Source organism: Thalassophryne amazonica, chromosome 17 (genome assembly GCF_902500255.1).
Source record: "Thalassophryne amazonica chromosome 17, fThaAma1.1, whole genome shotgun sequence".
Classification (NCBI taxonomy): Eukaryota; Metazoa; Chordata; class Actinopteri; order Batrachoidiformes; family Batrachoididae; genus Thalassophryne; species Thalassophryne amazonica.
The window spans coordinates 22,548,337-22,567,862 of record NC_047119.1 but is presented as its reverse complement, the minus strand read 5'-3'; the positions used below and the strand labels follow the sequence as shown (position 1 = coordinate 22,567,862).

The 19,526-nt window shown below is 41.0% G+C and overlaps 1 protein-coding gene across 2 annotated transcripts in view; it reads left to right on the top strand.

Moving 5' to 3' along the window:
* Positions 1–19,526, top strand: part of dym (dymeclin) — a 117,940-nt gene that overhangs the window by 17,723 nt on the left and 80,691 nt on the right. The window contains exons 6-8 of one of the 2 annotated variants that reach the window (XM_034192258.1): positions 701–767; positions 3,660–3,785; positions 4,377–4,519. In XM_034192258.1, coding sequence (XP_034048149.1) covers positions 701–767; positions 3,660–3,785; positions 4,377–4,519 — 336 coding nt within the window. Of the gene's footprint in view, positions 1–694; positions 768–3,659; positions 3,786–4,376; positions 4,520–19,526 lie in introns of both variants that reach the window. The other variant, XM_034192257.1, reaches the window with a different exon arrangement.

Sequence of the window (19,526 nt, the reverse complement as noted above, 5' to 3'; positions counted from 1 at the left end):
TTTGAGTTGGGCTTATTTTACCAGAGTTGTGTCCCTTGATTAACAATCTAGACACTGCCAGTTTCATGAGTTGGTGCCTGCCTTCTGAAATCAGCATCTCACATATTTAGGATGAATTTTGTGAAACTTGGTACAAGTTGAAATGTTATCAGAATATTGCAAGCACTTGTATGAAAGCAGCATTTGCCACTGGGGCATATTGTGCTCTCAGAAGCACTCTTGTTAGAAATATAATCGCCAAGAAATAGTCATTGTTGTAGCTCAGACCAGGTGGCTCATTGGGATAAAACGTTGTGTTACCAGTATGTGGGTCTAGGTTCAGTTCCCAGTCATGCTACCTGTTTTTGTCTTTGGGTAATACACTTCATCTGCATCATCTTAGACCACTCAGCTGTAACTGGCTTGTGGACTCAAAGTCTCATCTGCTTCATGCTACGGAATCCGGGGTAAGCACCAGTGGCCCTCAGAGCCTGCTTACATTACACTTTTTGTTCTTTCATGTTTTAAGGACAAATGTAAGGTTGTGAGTGGTTCTGGTTTCTCAGATATGAGGATTTCCTTATTTTTCTCATTTTCCTCGTTGTCAGTGGAACAACATTACAGTTCTAATGCAGCTGAATTATTACTATGAACTACTTGCCAGGAAAAACAACTAGTTTGAGCTATAATAACAACTCCTCTGCTCCTTATGAAGAAACAGACAGTGAGGACCTCTTGGAGGAGCTGTTGTCCAACCTTGTGCACCTGATTGTTGAAGTGCCCCTTCTGTAAGTATTGACCTACTGTTATGTGTGTCTTGCAAACAGTACACGACTGATGTATATGATTTACTTGTGATATCATCTGGAGATGTAGATCTGCATTTGTACACACAGCAAGCATATGTACCAAAAATGGTGAAAATGCCTTCATTGATATGACACCTGTGATAACATTTACTTCCATTGCTATGGGTAAACCATGTTCATTGGCCATTGTACATTAATGGAAAGATTAGGAAGGACAAGTGTACATCCAGATGTGGTATTTGCAGCACTGTTAACAGTAGGGTAAAACTGTTCACGTTAACAGGTGTGTCCACTTCATGGAAAGGAGTGTGAGGTTGGAGTATGTGATTAGTGTTTCTATTCTTGTATCAGCACACAGGTTATTGCACATATTAAATGTGTATTATCGGCAATGTGTGTTTTTTGTTTCAAGCCACGTTTAAAGTCTGTACCCCCTGTGAAAACTGAATTCCTCCACCCACCAGGAATATTTAGTCACAGAACATGTGATCTCCAAAATACTGGGACTGGCTTCTAACATCGCTATGATGTTGGCTAGTTTGATGTTGTCCTAATAATCATCATAATGATTAACAGTTTTGACTTCAGTGCAGTTGTGTACAAGTTTGGATTTGTCTGGTTTTTATTGATCCTGAAACCTGAAGGCTGTATATGATTGCCTCCATTTGTTCATTAATTCACCAATTTATATATGCGTGGATTATGGGTTTTTGTCTGATTGTATGGGATGTATCTGCGCTGCAGTCTGTTTGCTTTTATTTATTTTCTCATTTATATTCCTGTTTGTTCTAAGATGATATCTGTTGAGTATGTTAGTCATTGAGCAGTTAATGAAAAGCAGTTTGTGAGAACTTCTCAAATGCTACTCCCTTTGCGTGCTTTGCTCGCCCATTCACGCCCTGATTCACTAAACAAGAGAAGCTGAAGTCCATTATGGAAGATTAAGATGTTCTACTGTTTCACTCTGAGTTCTTGGCTGGACATGAACACTGAACTGGCAACATGATGAGCTAAAGGCCAAAATAAAGACAAATACAGATTTGAGGGAGAAGGGGAAAAACTCTTGCTGTTTCTGCAGGACACTTGATAAGCTTTGATAGCTGGTTAGGGACAGTGGAGGAGGTGTTCTGGCCACTGAAGTGTGCAGAAAATAATGATTGAAAAATGCAGTGTGTATACTCACAACCAGACTTTGAAAGTAATTTTCAGAGATTCTCACAAATGTTGTTTTCTTTTGTGTTTTTCGCTCTTTTATGTCCCATTCACTTTTCATATCTGTTGTTGTTTTTACTGCCATCCTCTCCCTCTCTATCACTCTGTTTAACTTTCTAAAAGTGTCTGTGTTACTGTTCTCTTCACTTCTGTTTTCTCCAGAAATCACTCACTGGCTGTTGTGAAAAACTGTTTCAGCATTATTCATTGTTTCAAGCCTCAAAACCATCTCTGTTTTTCTTCCCTCTATCACTTTGTGGCTTTTGGCCATTTTCCTCTCTCTGTGCTCCCGGCTTGGTGGGAAATTTTATACTTTAGCTATCATTCCCTGAAACCCTTAACAGGCTTCTGTATCCTGTGTAAACTCAAGGGCCCTAACCTAATGGCAGATGCAAAAATGAGCTGTGCAGTAGGCACAAATCCATTTAGGACACATTTCAGTACACATTCCTATTGAATATTTACCTTGTTCTTGAGGTATGGAAGTGTTGTAATCCAAACATAATAACAGCTAATCAGTGAAGCCTGTTTGTCCCTTTAAACTTGAGTGTGGTAGGTGCACAGTGCTGTGATATTGAAAAACTTTGACAGTGAAAGGATTTCTGGTGGTGTAACAGCTTGTCACCAATCTCTCAGTGTATAGAAGGTAGCAGCCACCAAAGCTCCCTGAGGTGAAGCAGAGAAGTAGCAAAGTGAGGTTTCATATTTTTCTGTTAGTACTCACTCTTATTTGGTTTAATGGTTGTTTTCAAATCATGTATTTTACAGTGTATAATGTTGCCTGTGTCTGAGTTAGTGTTTTGTTTTGTTTGGCCCCCCCTCCCCCCAAACTATGAACAACATCTCTTCAGTTTGCAGCCTCACATTGCAGACCCTTATCCCAAATGCACAGTTCAGTGAGATGCAGTAGCTGCAATTAAATATTGTATAAAGTGTTATAACTGAACATACAGCTTTGTGTGTGCCAGAGACAGAGGGAGAGAATGAAAGCCAGGTCTTGTAGATATAAGCCCCCTGTAGGCATAATACACATCACACTAATACACTCCTACAGGTGACTGGTGATGATATGTGCAGGCAAGCAGGATGAACTTATGTTGTAATCCTGCTTAAGGCATGTTTGATTGTTGGATTCTTTACACATAATTAGGCAGTGCTTGCGTTTAGATCAGGTTTTTGATCATCTTTCTGCTGTCAAATATCCACTCACCAGCTCTGTGTAGCTGCCACACATGATTTTTAGACCAACACACCTACATGGGCACAAGTGGTGTTGTGATTTGGAGGACATGGGTGCGAGGCACAAAAAATGACATCTGCATCACTTGAAAAATGCTGAGTTGTGCGTCACTTTCCGACTTGTCAAGCACATGAGAGCCGTATATCTTTCTGTTGCTTTGTTTTCCTTAAGATAAATGTCACATTTCTTTCTAATTTTATTATTGCTGTTGGTGAATTAACATTTGAATTTAATTTTGTTTTCGGTTTAAATAATTGAGAACTGTTTCTCAGAGAAACTTGATCTGAGTTTGTGTTTATGCAAAAACAGCTTGTAGTCAAATGGGTCACGTGCAAATGAATGAGACACACTCACTTATTTACATCACTTGTGTGCTAAACTGAATTATATTTCATGCATGCACGTGTTTGCCCCTGCAGTGACATCACCTACAGCATCCTGTTTGAAGCTGTGACCACCCTGTTGGTCTTGTTCTCCTACCAGCTCTTCCACAAAGATATTCTCAGAGATGGTTTAATCTACCAGCACATCATGAAGGGGCGATGGTAAGAAAGCACACACAGTTTAGTGGTCTCTCCAAAGAAAAAACTGCTACTAGTTATCTCTAAAGACTTATTTTATTCCTCAGAAATTTGTGGCTACTGTTAACAAGTGGAATCCTGATCTTTGAAACATGTAGAATGAGGCTTTGTTGGCTGTGTGTGTTGTGATGTGTCTTGTATAGCAATTTTCTTTTAGGGTTCTCACAGCATTGGAACCAAGTGAGAGTACTTTAGACAAATTGCAGCTAATCTTAAAAAAAATCTGTAGCTGATGTTGGTGAAACAAATTAGAAAGTTGTCTAAATCTGTTTTGCAAAGTATTCAGTAAATGAAAGCAATTCTATGTTTTTAAATAGGAAAAAAATAGTGAATTTACTCAATGTGTACCGACTCTGTTTTTAAACCTCAAATTATTTTTGTGGCTTAACCAAAAAGCAATCTGATCATCATGAACAGTATGTTAGAATCACATTGTCCGCCTGTCTGTCTGTCCACAATAAATGTCCTCCCTACTGCTGATTTCTCAAATTTTGAAATGTGAGTTTAGAATTAAATCTTTCTTTCTCTTTTCACTTCTCACCAATCTGTCCCCAGTTTATCTTTAACCAGTCGACTGGTAAAGACTCTGCTCTACAACTTCATCAGACAGGAGAAATGTCCCCCGCCCTCTACACACGTGTTTGAGCCCAAAGCTGAGGGAGGAAGCCTGCTTTATGGTCTGGCCTCAGGAGTGGCAAGTATGAAGACACACAATGAAAACACTAGCTTTTGGATAATGTGGACTTTGGATCACCGTCTTAACTTGCTGACGTTTTGGTTGTTTAAAATATCTGCTGGGTGTTTTTCTTTTTTTTTTTTTTTTATAACTTTATAAACCACCTTTATATCTGTTACTTTTAAAAAACAACATTTTTCTTTTTCATTTGCATGTCACATTTTTCCACCTATTGTTTGAGTCATGTCCTTATGATGGCCCAGTTTGGAAGAGCTGCATTGACACTGACGTTGACTTAGCCCCTGCTGAGTCTGGTGGATCTCGGCACTGATCGACATTAATGCACTTTTTACTCATCATTTCTTGCTTTGTCAACAAGCAGCAGACTAATCGTCAGTGTGAATGCACCTTTAACAACAGGAGTGACAATCAAAACCAAGGAAATAAGACTAATCAATCAATCAATCAATTTTTTTTATATAGCGCCAAATCACAACAAACAGTTGCCCCAAGGCACTTTATATTGTAAGGCAAGGCCATACAATAATTATGTAAAACCCCAACGGTCAAAACGACCCCCTGTGAGCAAGCACTTGGCTACAGTGGGAAGGAAAAACTCCCTTTTAACAGGAAGAAACCTCCAGCAGAACCAGGCTCAGGGAGGGGCAGTCTTCTGCTGGGACTGGTTGGGGCTGAGGGAGAGAACCAGGAAAAAGACATGCTGTGGAGGGGAGCAGAGATCGATCACTAATGATTAAATGCAGAGTGGTGCATACAGAGCAAAAAGAGAAAGAAACAATGCATCATGGGAACCCCCCAGCAGTCTACGTCTATAGCAGCATAACTAAGGGATGGTTCAGGGTCACCTGATCCAGCCCTAACTATAAGCTTTAGCAAAAAGGAACGTTTTAAGCCTAATCTTAAAAGTAGAGAGGGTGTCTGTCTCCCTGATCTGAATTGGGAGCTGGTTCCACAGGAGAGGAGCCTGAAAGCTGAAGGCTCTGCCTCCCATTCTACTCTTACAAACCCTAGGAACTACAAGTAAGCCTGCAGTCTGAGAGCGAAGCGCTCTATTGGGGTGATATGGTACTACGAGGTCCCTAAGATAAGATGGGACCTGATTATTCAAAACTTTATAAGTAAGAAGAAGAATTTTAAATTCTATTCTAGAATTAACAGGAAGCCAATGAAGAGAGGCCAATATGGGTGAGATATGCTCTCTCCTTCTAGTCCCCGTCAGTACTCTAGCTGCAGCATTTTGAATTAACTGAAGACTTTTTAGGGAACTTTTAGGACAACCTGATAATAATGAATTACAATAGTCCAGCCTAGAGGAAATAAATGCATGAATTAGTTTTTCAGCATCACTCTGAGACAAGACCTTTCTGATTTTAGAGATATTGCGTAAATGCAAAAAAGCAGTCCTACATATTTGTTTAATATGCGCTTTGAATGACATATCCTGATCAAAAATGACTCCAAGATTTCTCACAGTATTACTAGAGCTCAGGGTAATGCCATCCAGAGTAAGGATCTGGTTAGACACCATGTTTCTAAGATTTGTGGGGCCAAGTACAATAACTTCAGTTTTATCTGAGTTTAAAAGCAGGAAATTAGAGGTCATCCATGTCTTTATGTCTGTAAGACAATCCTGCAGTTTAGCTAATTGGTGTGTGTCCTCTGGCTTCATGGATAGATAAAGCTGGGTATCATCTGCGTAACAATGAAAATTTAAGCAATACCGTCTAATAATACTGCCTAAGGGAAGCATGTATAAAGTGAATAAAATTGGTCCTAGCACAGAACCTTGTGGAACTCCATAATTAAGTTTAGTCTGTGAAGAAGATTCCCCATTTACATGAACAAATTGTAATCTATTAGACAAATATGATTCAAACCACCGCAGCGCAGTGCCTTTAATACCTATGGCATGCTCTAATCTCTGTAATAAAATTTTATGGTCAGCAGTATCAAAAGCAGCACTGAGGTCTAACAGAACAAGCACAGAGATGAGTCCACTGTCCGAGGCCATAAGAAGATAATTTGTAACCTTCACTAATGCTGTTTCTGTACTATGATGAATTCTAAAACCTGACTGAAACTCTTCAAATAGACCATTCCTCTGCAGATGATCAGTTAGCTGTTTTACAACTACCCTTTCAAGAATTTTTGAGAGAAAAGGAAGGTTGGAGATTGGCCTATAATTAGCTAAGATAGCTGGGTCAAGTGATGGCTTTTTAAGTAATGGTTTAATTACTGCCACCTTAAAAGCCTGTGGTACATAGCCAACTAACAAAGATAGATTGATCATATTTAAGATCGAAGCATTAAATAATGGTAGGGCTTCCTTGAGCAGCCTGGTAGGAATGGGGTCTAATAAACATGTTGATGGTTTGGATGAAGTAACTAATGAAAATAACTCAGACAGAACAATCGGAGAGAGAGAGTCTAACCAAATACCGGCATCACTGAAAGCAGCCAAAGATAACGATACGTCTTTGGGATGGTTGAGTAATTTTTTCTCTAATAGTTAAAATTTTGTTAGCAAAGAAAGTCATGAAGTCATTACTAGTTAAAGTTAATGGAATACTCAGCTCAATAGAGCTCTGACTCTTTGTCAGCCTGGCTACAGTGCTGAAAAGAAACCTGGGGTTGTTCTTATTTTCTTCAATTAGTGATGAGTAGAAAGATGTCCTAGCTTTACGGAGGGCTTTTTTATAGAGCAACAGACTCTTTTTCCAGGCTAAGTGAAGATCTTCTAAATTAGTGAGACGCCATTTCTTCTCCAACTTACGGGTTATCTGCTTTAAGCTACGAGTTTGTGAGTTATACCACGGAGTCAGGCACTTCTGATTTAAAGCTCTTTTTCAGAGGAGCTACAGCATCCAAAGTTGTCTTCAATGAGGATGTAAAACTATTAACGAGATACTCTATCTCGCTTACAGAGTTTAGGTAGCTACTCTGCACTGTGTTGGTATATGGCATTAGAGAACATAAAGAAGAAATCATATCCTTAAACCTAGTTACAGCGCTTTCTGAAAGACTTCTAGTGTAATGAAACTTATTCCCCACTGCTGGGTAGTCCATCAGAGTAAATGTAAATGTTATTAAGAAATGATCAGACAGAAGGGAGTTTTCAGGGAATACTGTTAAGTCTTCTATTTCCATACCATAAGTCAGAACAAGATCTAAGATATGATTAAAGTGGTGGGTGGACTCATTTACTTTTTGAGCAAAGCCAATAGAGTCTAATAATAGATTAAATGCAGTGTTGAGGCTGTCATTCTCAGCATCTGTGTGGATGTTAAAATCGCCCACTATAATTATCTTATCTGAGCTAAGCACTAAGTCAGACAAAAGGTCTGAAAATTCACAGAGAAACTCACAGTAACGACCAGGTGGACGATAGATAATAACAAATAAAACTGGTTTTTGGGACTTCCAATTTGGATGGACAAGACTAAGAGTCAAGCTTTCAAATGAATTAAAGCTCTGTCTGGGTTTTTGATTAATTAATAAGCTGGAATGGAAGATTGCTGCTAATCCTCCGCCCCGGCCCGTGCTACGAGCATTCTGACAGTTAGTGTGACTCGGGGGTGTTGACTCATTTAAACTAACATATTCATCCTGCTGCAATCAGGTTTCTGTAAGGCAGAATAAATCAATATGTTGATCAATTATTACTAATGTTCAAATGGAATTAATTGATTATTTTAAAATAATGTCTGTACTTTTCTTTTTCATACTAGAGTCATTGAGCAAGAAACACCAATTAATCAGATATGAAAAAAACAAGCATCTATGGCAGTGTAGCTGAAAGTGTTTCTGTTTGTTTGTCAGACTGTGAGGCCAGATCTGCATTTGTGGATTTCCCCTCAAAGATAAATGCTCTTTGTTAGCTATTGGTGACAGATTCCTATCAGTGAGCCATGCGCATTCACGCAGCCCGTCTGCCTGTGTCCAGTGATCAGCCCTGTGACTTATGGTGCCCTGTCCTTTTCTAATCCCCCAGAGCCCATCTGTCTGCAGCCGCCTCTCTCACACACACAAACACACGCATCACAGAGCAACAGAGACACAAGAGCTCTTCTACTCGGAGCTCAGAGACAACACTTGTTTTCTTTCTCCCGTCCCTCTCTGTCTCATGCGCACAGTCATAGATGAGTGACTGTGCCCACAGAGTTTCTGTGAGTGTGAATGCAGGGGTGTTCTGAAGAAGAGTCTGCATTGGTTAACTTTGATAAATTTGGCCATGGAATCAAAATATTCATTTTTTTCTCTTTAAATTGGCTAGGGATGTAAAAATGAACTGATATGAATTGACAATCGATTTTAAAGTAATAGATACAACTGCATCGAGACATAGACCCTTAATGATGCGTTTACACATAACGATGGCAAGTCACGAATGCCACGAAGTATACATTCTTGGTGCTGATCGTGAATGTGATGATTCGGGGCAGAGGCTTCAGGTGTCCTCAGGAACTGCTGCAACCATTTACCACGCGTTACGATTAATGGCACGTGTTAATGGAGAATTATCAGGAACCATTATGCACAGTCAAGAATAATGTTCTGTGTTGTTGCGCGCTATCATGTATAACAGCACAAAGCGCTTTCATGTTGTGAATAAGGTGAATTGTCTCCACACACACCCCCATATTCATCCAACCATCAGTTGCTGAATAATTCAGATTGCTCCAGTTTGCTCCTCAAAATCCACAGCAGAACTTTGTAACTGCATGCTTAGTTGGGCTCTGTGCCATGGAGTGGCGCAGAAAGGAGGAGGAGACGGAGAGAGCCAGATGTCTGGCTTCACGCGGCTCTCGTCTCACTTGTTTTCCCAAACATCAGGCACATGCAGCAGGTGGAACACCTGCAGGAGCGCGCTGAGGAGCATTGGAACAAAACTTTTAGCCGACTTGCTGTCACTGTCCTTCTTCAGCATACTGCAGCAATGAAACTGAATGCGGTGCAGCAGGGTTTAATTGTGCGCACATCAGAGAAGAACTCTGTCATGCTCTATTAAGGATCACTGCTAATCAAGACAGATCAACACACTCAGTCGCGACATCCATGCCATGAGGTGAAATGAGGGTGGTGTGTGACATTCGTGGAAGATTTTTTGACAGTCAAAAACATGCTCCACGAAAATCACGAATATCACGCGCAAAAACGCATTATTAAGAAACCTATTCAGATATGTTAAGTCAGAGAAAGTTATGCTGTGTTAACAACAGTTGGCTTCTTCTGGCTTCCTTCTATGCTGCAAAATTGTGCTGCTGTATGTGGTGCTTCCCCCAGTGGAAAACAAGCAGAGGTGGTGCCTACTCTGTTGCCCTGCAGTAGCAAAAACATGATGAAAGTCCTTGGTTTTTCATGAATTATACATTTAAAGTTTTGACTTATTCTAATTTGTCATGGAAAATGAATTTTGAAATGTATGAATGAATTGTCAAATGTATATAGTTCCTGAATCATATGTATTTGGACATGTACCAATTTAAAAGGAAGAAATGCACACCCCCAACACAGAGTAAATTGACTTTCTTTATACTCTTTCTTTTCTTGCAAAATGATTTGGTGTTTTTTTGTTTGTTTTGCATGTAGAATCATTTATGTGTATGTGCCCATTTTTGCAGTCCAGTTGGATTTTCCTCAGACCTGAATACAGCAAGGCAGTGCTAGATTTCTGTCACTATTTTAACATTTGAGAGGATAGGATGTCTCTTCATCTCTTGCTTTTAAACACTCTGCTGTCTGAGTCCACGAGTGTGTCTGCAAGGGGATTATCACCCTGAGTGGCATCTCTGACTGGGGTTCTCTCTCGCTCTCTCTCTCTTCAAAATAGATTTTCATGTGTATTCCCCCTTTTGACATATAAAATTTCTAAAGTATTTCAACCTTGGATGCTCAATGAAACTTCTGTCTGGACCTTGGCTCCTGCACTGCAAACATATTTTAGTGACATTATCATCAGTGTGTTTATTTTTTGTTAAGTGCAGTTTATTTGCACATGCATATTGGGATAATCATCACAAAAGACTGGCTTGTTTATGAGTGTCGGTACACTTTGCCAAGGCATTGGACTGATGCCGTGCTCTTATTTATTTATTTATTTTTTTTAAGCCACTGTTATGCAAGTAAATGTCACGTTCTGTCACTGTTCACCAGCTGTGCAGTCAGATTCGCCATCTGAGCTGAAGTATATGTTCTGAACCTCAAAGTTTACCCCCTTTGGAGAATTTTTTCCCAACAGAACTCATTTAAAATCACATCAGTTTGATTTCCTTCTTCAGGAGAAAGAATAACATATAGTATAAATACCAGACAATGCAACAACAGTTGAATCCCTTTCGGTTTTGAAAATGAATTAGTTATTCTAGATGTAGTGTTTTAATTCAACATTATCAGTCCGCTCTGCGTGTGAGACAACAACAGTGGTCTTTGTTTGATTAAGTCTAATTACCGTCAGACCCATAAGTATTTGGACAGTGTCACAAACTTTGTAATTTTGCTGCTGTACACCTCCAACAATGAAGTGATGAAAGAATTTAAATGCACTTTTAGTGCAGACTTTCAAAAATCACCTTAACCCTTTAGGTAATACAGGCATTTTTATACACAGTCCCTCTGATTTCAGAGGGCATAAGTAATTGGACAAACTAAATACACTCACTCTCACACTCATCTTCAACCGCTTAGTCCAATTAAGGGTCGCGGGGGGCTGGAGCCTATCCCAGCAGTCATAGAGCGCGAGGTGGGGTACACCCAGGACAGGACGCCAGTCTGTCACAGGGCCACAAACATACAAACAAACACATTCACTCCCACTCGCACACCTATGGACAATGTAAAGATTCCAATCCACCTAACCCGCATGTCTTTGGATGTGGAAGGAAACCAGAGCACCCGGAGGAAACCCACGCAAACATGGGGAGAACATGCAAACTCCACACAGAAAGGCCACAGGCGGGAATTGAACCCATGACCTTCTCGCTGTGAGGCAACAGTGCTAACCACTAAGCCACCGTGCTGCATGTGCGTGCACGAGCACGTGTGCGTGCGTGCATGTGTACGTGTGCAGAGTGCAATCGTACCAAACCTATGGAACCAAATTTGCACTCTAAATAGAACCAAACTGCACTCTAAATGCAATGCAACACAAATGGGATGAATTAATCCATGTCATGTGACATACAAAGCACCAATCAAATGACAAGGATCCACTCAGCCATTATATAATGCCTTCTATATACATAGATTCTCTATTTGCTACCCTTTTTCCTCCATAAGCTGAAGGATAAATTCTATTAGAAACTCTTGGCTTACCAAGACACTCATACCGGTTAAGCTACTCTTGCACCTGGCCACGTTTTGACGTTTAACACTGTAACAGGCAGAGCTACAACTTAACACACCTTGGCTGAATTAAATTTATTTATTTCCTCCATGCAACTCTTGTCTGTCTGTGTCCTTCTGAGCAGGCACACCACTTGGGAAAAGCTTGGAAAAGTTGTTTTCTCTCTGGAGCTCAGTGGACTTCAGACCATCTCAGTCCCACCCGTGCTTGGTGGGCCCAACAAAAGCAGATGTAATCTTGACTCATGCACAAAGCAGTACCCAGGAGTTTCTGAAAAATTTGAGCATATTCAAAACTGGCAAGGATTTAACTGACCTTTCCTAGTTTGTCCTGGTCTATGCTAAACAGTATACCGACCATCCCCCCAGGACACACACGAGCCGTACTGAGGAGCTGCTCGGGAAAACTTGTTTGTTAACTTGGCCATGCGCACGAGTGGTCTTGAATCCCAAGGAAATTGGCTGTCACAGGTTTGGCACTGTAAAATGGCATATGATACATACCATAGAAGGCTCAGTCCAGTTCCTCAGAGTTGGTTTTCTTGCTTTTTACGTGATCTTCAGTTGTGCCATTTTTAATAAAAGTTACAGTGGAATTCTCTGTCTTTTAGTGCATGGTCATGCCCTTTCCTTTCATGCTGCCTTTTCAGATCTAGACATTGCCTCTCTTCAAATAGCTCACCAGTGCCCACAAATATATTAAGTGTGGTTAGGAAGTATGCCGCAGGTTGCAATTTAGCCCTTTATGGGAAAACTGTGGAGAAATGCTTAAAGAATCCTGCAGGTGTTTATTTGGGAGAGAGACAGGACTAATATGGCTACGGGCTCATTTGATAAGTAAGGTCAGAACGCTGCAGCGGTATTTTTGTGTTTCAGGACAAGTGGCTTCATGGCCCTCCAGTTCTGAGGCCCAAATTCTGATTTCATTTGGCCAGCTCCTGTGTCCAAGTGTGACCTTCTCGTTTCCTCACTTTCCCCTTCCCTTTCTTGTTCTTCATACTATCCTCCTCCTCTTTTTCCACTGGGCAGCTGTCCAATACTGGAGCAGCCTAAGCAGCACAGCATTATTGGGTTTATGTGGTGGGCAGGCAGACAGGCCCAGGGATCTGAGCCAGACGGATAACAAACAGCACCCACCAAGGTAAAATAAGGCCCTGTGTGAGCGTGAGTGCAGGAAACGTGGCTGCCAGACCAGGCTCTCTGACACCGTTGGGCCAGTCACTCTGGTGCCAGTGATGAGATGAACAGGGCTTCGTCACAACTTGGACCCTTCGCTCTAGATCTTGTTTTCCTCTCACAGTCACTTCTTCCTGTGCTGAAGAGAGAAAGCTCAGAATCACGTGTGAGAGAATTAGACATTCATCACTGACAGTTTATCAGTTTCAGTCTCAAATTTTACTTTTAAGTATGGGTGTAGCTTGTTGCGCAAACACGAACATTATCCTCGACTCACAAATCAGAATGTTGTAACTGCTCGTTGGTCGTCATCGGTGTTAAACCAACATGAAACTATGTTTATTCTTGTCATTTTAAACAGTCAGAAGTTGTTTGTTTGCTAGCTTTCCTTTCCTAGGAGTTGGTAGTTAATTTTACAGTGTCACAGAGGCAACAGTATATTTGAGGCATGTCACATGCTAATGTTTTGAACCGTCACCTTGTTGAAGGTGGTAAACGCGTGACGCAAGTGTGTCATCACAGAATGGACGATGGCATTACATTTGGAGTCACACGTGCATTATATTTCTTTCACACTAAGGTTGTGTGCAAATTATGCCAGAGAACAGATCTGATTTTCTGTCCTTCACCACTAGATGGCAGCAGATCTACTTGGCTCCTCAAATTCCATTATGTGCAACTTCAGCATGCTCACAGTGCCTCTCACTGCTGCTTGGCTCATGCATTTTGTGGCTAGACATGCAGGAGCCAGAGACTGCCATCTGTGTACCTTGGTGTTCATGCTCCTCGTGCTTGTCATGATGGCCCCACGCCTGAGAGCACCACCGCTTTCGTTGTTCTGCAGTATGTTCAGCACTCCACATCCCACAAGACAAATGAAGCCTATTGGAAGTGGCCAGTAGTTCCAGTTTCTTTTTATTCTGTGGCGCCATCAATGTTGTTTCAATTTTCAGGTGGCACAGATCTTCAAGTGAGACTCTTGTGCTTATTTTTGCCTTGCAGTCTAACTGAACATCGTCTCTTGTCTTCAGTCCCCTTTTAGCATTAACCACTTCAGGTTCAACCATACAACTGTACTTGACTAAGATTGTGTGTGTGTGTGTGTGCGCACGTGCCCGGAGAACCTGGCGTTGGTCATGGGATGCTACATTATACCTGCCCACAGCTTCTAGTGGTTAGATGGCGTCTAACCTGGCTAAATGCAACGAAAGAACTGTTTTCCTTATGGATACATAAAGTAAACCAAACCTTGTAAAATGTTCACTAAATACTTGTCCTGCTATATAGAGTTTCTTTTGCATATTCAAACTGAATTCTTCTGATGACAGCATGATCAATCAATCAATTTTTTTATATAGCGCCAAATCACAACAAACAGTTGCCCCAAGGCGCTTTATATTGCAAGGCAAGGCCATATAATAATTATGTAAAACCCCAACGGTCAAAACGACCCCCTGTGAGCAAGCACTTGGCTACAGTGGGAAGGAAAAACTCCCTTTTAACAGGAAGAAACCTCCAGCAGAACCAGGCTCAGGGAGGGGCAGTCTTCTGCTGGGACTGGTTGGGGCTGAGGGAGAGAACCAGGAAAAAGACATGCTGTGGAGGGGAGCAGAGATCGATCACTAATGATTAAATGCAGAGTGGTGCATACAGAGCAAAAAGAGAAAGAAACAATGCATCATGGGAACCCCCCAGCAGTCTACGTCTATAGCAGCATAACTAAGGGATGGTTCAGGGTCACCTGATCCAGCCCTAACTATAAGCTTTAGCAAAAAGGAAAGTTTTAAGCCTAATCTTAAAAGTAGAGAGGGTGTCTGTCTCCCTGATCTGAATTGGGAGCTGGTTCCACAGGAGAGGAGCCTGAAAGCTGAAGGCTCTGCCTCCCATTCTACTCTTACAAACCCTAGGAACTACAAGTAAGCCTGCAGTCTGAGAGCGAAGCGCTCTATTGGGGTGATATGGTACTATGAGGTCCCTAAGATAAGATGGGACCTGATTATTCAAAACCTTATAAGTAAGAAGAAGAATTTTAAATTCTATTCTAGAATTAACAGGAAGCCAATGAAGAGAGGCCAATATGGGTGAGATATGCTCTCTCCTTCTAGTCCCCGTCAGTACTCTAGCTGCAGCATTTTGAATTAACTGAAGGCTTTTTAGGGAACTTTTAGGACAACCTGATAATAATGAATTACAATAGTCCAGCCTAGAGGAAATAAATGCATGAATGAGTTTTTCAGCATCACTCTGAGACAAGACCTTTCTGATTTTAGAGATATTGCGTAAATGCAAAAAAGCAGTCCTACATATTTGTTTAATATGCGCTTTGAATGACATATCCTGATCAAAAATGACTCCAAGATTTCTCACAGTATTACTAGAGGTCAGGGTAATGCCATCCAGAGTAAGGATCTGGTTAGACACCATGTTTCTAAGATTTGTGGGGCCAAGTACAATAACTTCAGTTTTATCTGAGTTTAAAAGCAGGAAATTAGAGGTCATCCATGTCTTTATGTCTGTAAGACAATCCTGCAGTTTAGCTAATTGGTGTGTGTCCTCTGGCTTCATGGATAGATAAAGCTGGGTATCATCTGCGTAACAATGAAAATTTAAACAATACCGTCTAATAATACTGCCTAAGGTAAGCATGTATAAAGTGAATAAAATTGGTCCTAGCACAGAACCTTGTGGAACTCCATAATTAACCTTAGTCTGTGAAGAAGATTCCCCATTTACATGAACAAATTGTAATCTATTAGACAAATATGATTCAAACCACCGCAGCGCAATGCCTTTAATACCTATGGCATGCTCTAATCTCTGTAATAAAATTTTATGGTCAACAGTATCAAAAGCAGCACTGAGGTCTAACAGAACAAGCACAGAGATGAGTCCACTGTCCGAGGCCATAAGAAGATAATTTGTAACCTTCACTAATGCTGTTTCTGTACTATGATGAATTCTAAAACCTGACTGAAACTCTTCAAATAGACCATTCCTCTGCAGATGATCAGTTAGCTGTTTTACAACTACCCTTTCAAGAATTTTTGAGAGAAAAGGAAGGTTGGAGATTGGCCTATAATTAGCTAAGATAGCTGGGTCAAGTGATGGCTTTTTAAGTAATGGTTTAATTACTGCCACCTTAAAAGCCTGTGGTACATAGCCAACTAACAAAGATAGATTGATCATATTTAAGATTGAAGCATTAAATAATGGTAGGGCTTCCTTGAGCAGCCTGGTAGGAATGGGGTCTAATAAACATGTTGATGGTTTGGATGAAGTAACTAATGAAAATAACTCAGAACAATCGGAGAGAAAGAGTCTAACCAAATACCGGCATTACTGAAAGCAGCCAAAGATAACGATACGTCTTTGGGATGGTTGAGTAATTTTTTCTCTAATAGTTAAAATTTTGTTAGCAAAGAAAGTCATGAAGTCATTACTAGTTAAAGTTAATGGAATACTCAGCTCAATAGAGCTCTGACTCTTTGTCAGCCTGGCTACAGTGCTGAAAAGAAACCTGGGGTTGTTCTTATTTTCTTCAATTAGTGATGAGTAGAAAGATGTCCTAGCTTTACGGAGGGCTTTTTTATAGAGCAACAGACTCTTTTTCCAGGCTAAGTGAAGATCTTCTAAATTAGTGAGACGCCATTTCCTCTCCAACTTACGGGTTATCTGCTTTAAGCTACGAGTTTGTGAGTTATACCACGGAGTCAGGCACTTCTGATTTAAAGCTCTCTTTTTCAAAGGAGCTACAGCATCCAAAGTTGTCTTCAATGAGGATGTAAAACTATTGACGAGATACTCTATCTCACTTACAGAGTTTAGGTAGCTACTCTGCACTGTGTTGGTATATGGCATTAGAGAACATAAAGAAGGAATCATAGCCTTAAACCTAGTTACAGCGCTTTCTGAAAGACATCTAGTGTAATGAAACTTATTCCCCACTGCTGGGTAGTCCATCAGAGTAAATGTAAATGTTATTAAGAAATGATCAGACAGAAGGGAGTTTTCAGGGAATACTGTTAAGTCTTCTATTTCCATACCATAAGTCAGAACAAGATCTAAGATATGATTAAAGTGGTGGGTGGACTCATTTACTTTTTGAGCAAAGCCAATAGAGTCTAATAATAGATTAAATGCAGTGTTGAGGCTGTCATTCTCAGCATCTGTGTGGATGTTAAAATCGCCCACTATAATTATCTTATCTGAGCTAAGCACTAAGTCAGACAAAAGGTCTGAAAATTCACAGAGAAACTCACAGTAACAACCAGGTGGACGATAGATAATAACAAATAAAACTGGTTTTTGGGACTTCCAATTTGGATGGACAAGACTAAGAGTCAAGCTTTCAAATGAATTAAAGCTCTGTCTGGGTTTTTGATTAATTAATAAGCTGGAATGGAAGATTGCTGCTAATCCTCCGCCCCGGCCCGTGCTACGAGCATTCTGACAGTTAGTGTGACTCCGGGGTGTTGACTCATTTAAACTAACATATTCATCCTGCTGTAACCAGGTTTCTGTAAGGCAGAATAAATCAATATGTTGATCAATTATTATATCATTTACCAACAGGGACTTAGAAGAGAGAGACCTAATGTTTAATAGACCACATTTAACTGTTTTAGTCTGTGGTGCAGTTGAAGGTGCTATATTATTTTTTCTTTTTGAATTTTTATGCTTAAATAGATTTTTGCTGGTTATTGGTAGTCTGGGAGCAGGCACCGTCTCTACGGGGATGGGGTAATGAGGGGATGGCAGGGGGAGAGAAGCTGCAGAGAGGTGTGTAAGACTACAACTCTGCTTCCTGGTCCCAACCCTGGATAGTCACGGTTTGGAGGATTTAAGAAAATTGGCCAGATTTCTAGAAATGAGAGCTGCTCCATCCAAAGTGGGATGGATGCCGTCTCTCCTAACAAGACCAGGTTTTCCCCAGAAGCTTTGCCAATTATCTATGAAGCCCACCTCGTTTTTTTGGACACCACTCAGACAGCCAGCAATTCAAGGAGAACATGCGGCTAAACATGTCACTCCCGGTCTGATTGGGGAGGGGCCCAGAGAAAACTACAGAGTCCGACATTGTTTTTGCAAAGTTACACACCGATTTAATGTTAATTTTAGTGACCTCCGATTGGCGTAACCGGGTGTCATTACTGCCGACGTGAATTACAATCTTACCAAATTTACGCTTAGCCTTAGCCAGCAGTTTCAAATTTCCTTCAATGTCGCCTGCTCTGGCCCCCGGAAGACAATTGACTATGATTGCTGGTGTCGCTAACTTCACATTTCTCAAAACAGAGTCGCCAATAACCAGAGTTTGATCCTCGGCGGGTGTGTCGTTGAGTGGGGAAAAACGGTTAGAAACGTGAAGGGGTTGGCGGTGTACACGGGGCTTCTGTTTAGGGCTACGCTTCCTCCTCACAGTCACCCAGTCGGCCTGCTTTCCCGGCTGCTCGGGATCTGCCAGGGGGTAACTAACGGCGGCTAAGCTACCTTGGTCCGCACCGACTACAGGGGCCTGGCTAGCTGTAGAATTTTCCACGGTGCGGAGCCGAGTCTCCAATTCGCCCAGCCTGGCCTCCAAAGCTACGAATAAGCTACACTTATTACAAGTACCGTTACTGCTAAAGGAGGCCGAGGAATAACTAAACATTTCACACCCAGAGCAGAAAAGTGCGGGAGAGACAGGAGAAGCCGCCATGCTAAATCGGCTAAGAGCTAGTAGCTACGCTAAGCTAGCGGATTCCTAAAAACACGCAAAGTGAATGTGTAAATAATTTAGAGATGATTCAGCAGAGGGAGTGCTTTAGTTAAGGCACGTAAAGATTACACTGGGAAACAAATCGTAATCTAGATAACTAGATCAATCTAAATGCGCAGATTAAACAGCTAACAGATACAGCAAAACACCGCTGTGCTCCGGAACAGGATGATGTTTGTATTGTGAGAGATATTTGCCATTTTAAGGACATTTTTAACCTAATGTGTATTGAAATACAACTCCCTGTAACTTTCTATATCCATTTATACTTTGGTTCCTAGACTTTGAGAAATGTTTAGCCATGTACCCTGTGAACCCAACACAGTTTACTCAAAAATAATAAATGCTAATATCTTCCAAGTCTCTCAATTAAAGGGCATAAACTGATTCAGCTTGAGTAACATTGATGCACTAGGTTGATAGAAAAAGCAGGTTTGTTTCACTTATGTCATACACCATGTATCTGTGTGCCATCTGTGCCTGTCTGGGTTTGCTGCAGGGGAACAGTCTTACTGTCATTTCCATGGTTAACATTGGGAGCAGGTGCTTCTGTTGGCATATCAACATATGTGAGGTTGAAGTTGCATTCATTCATTCATTTGTTCATTGTCTACACATGCCAATCAAGGGTCATGGGGGGGGTCTATTCCAGCAATCATAGGGTGTGAGGCGGGGTTCACTCTAGACAGACAGGACGCCGGTCTGTCCTAGGGTGGTGAAGTTGCATGTAGCT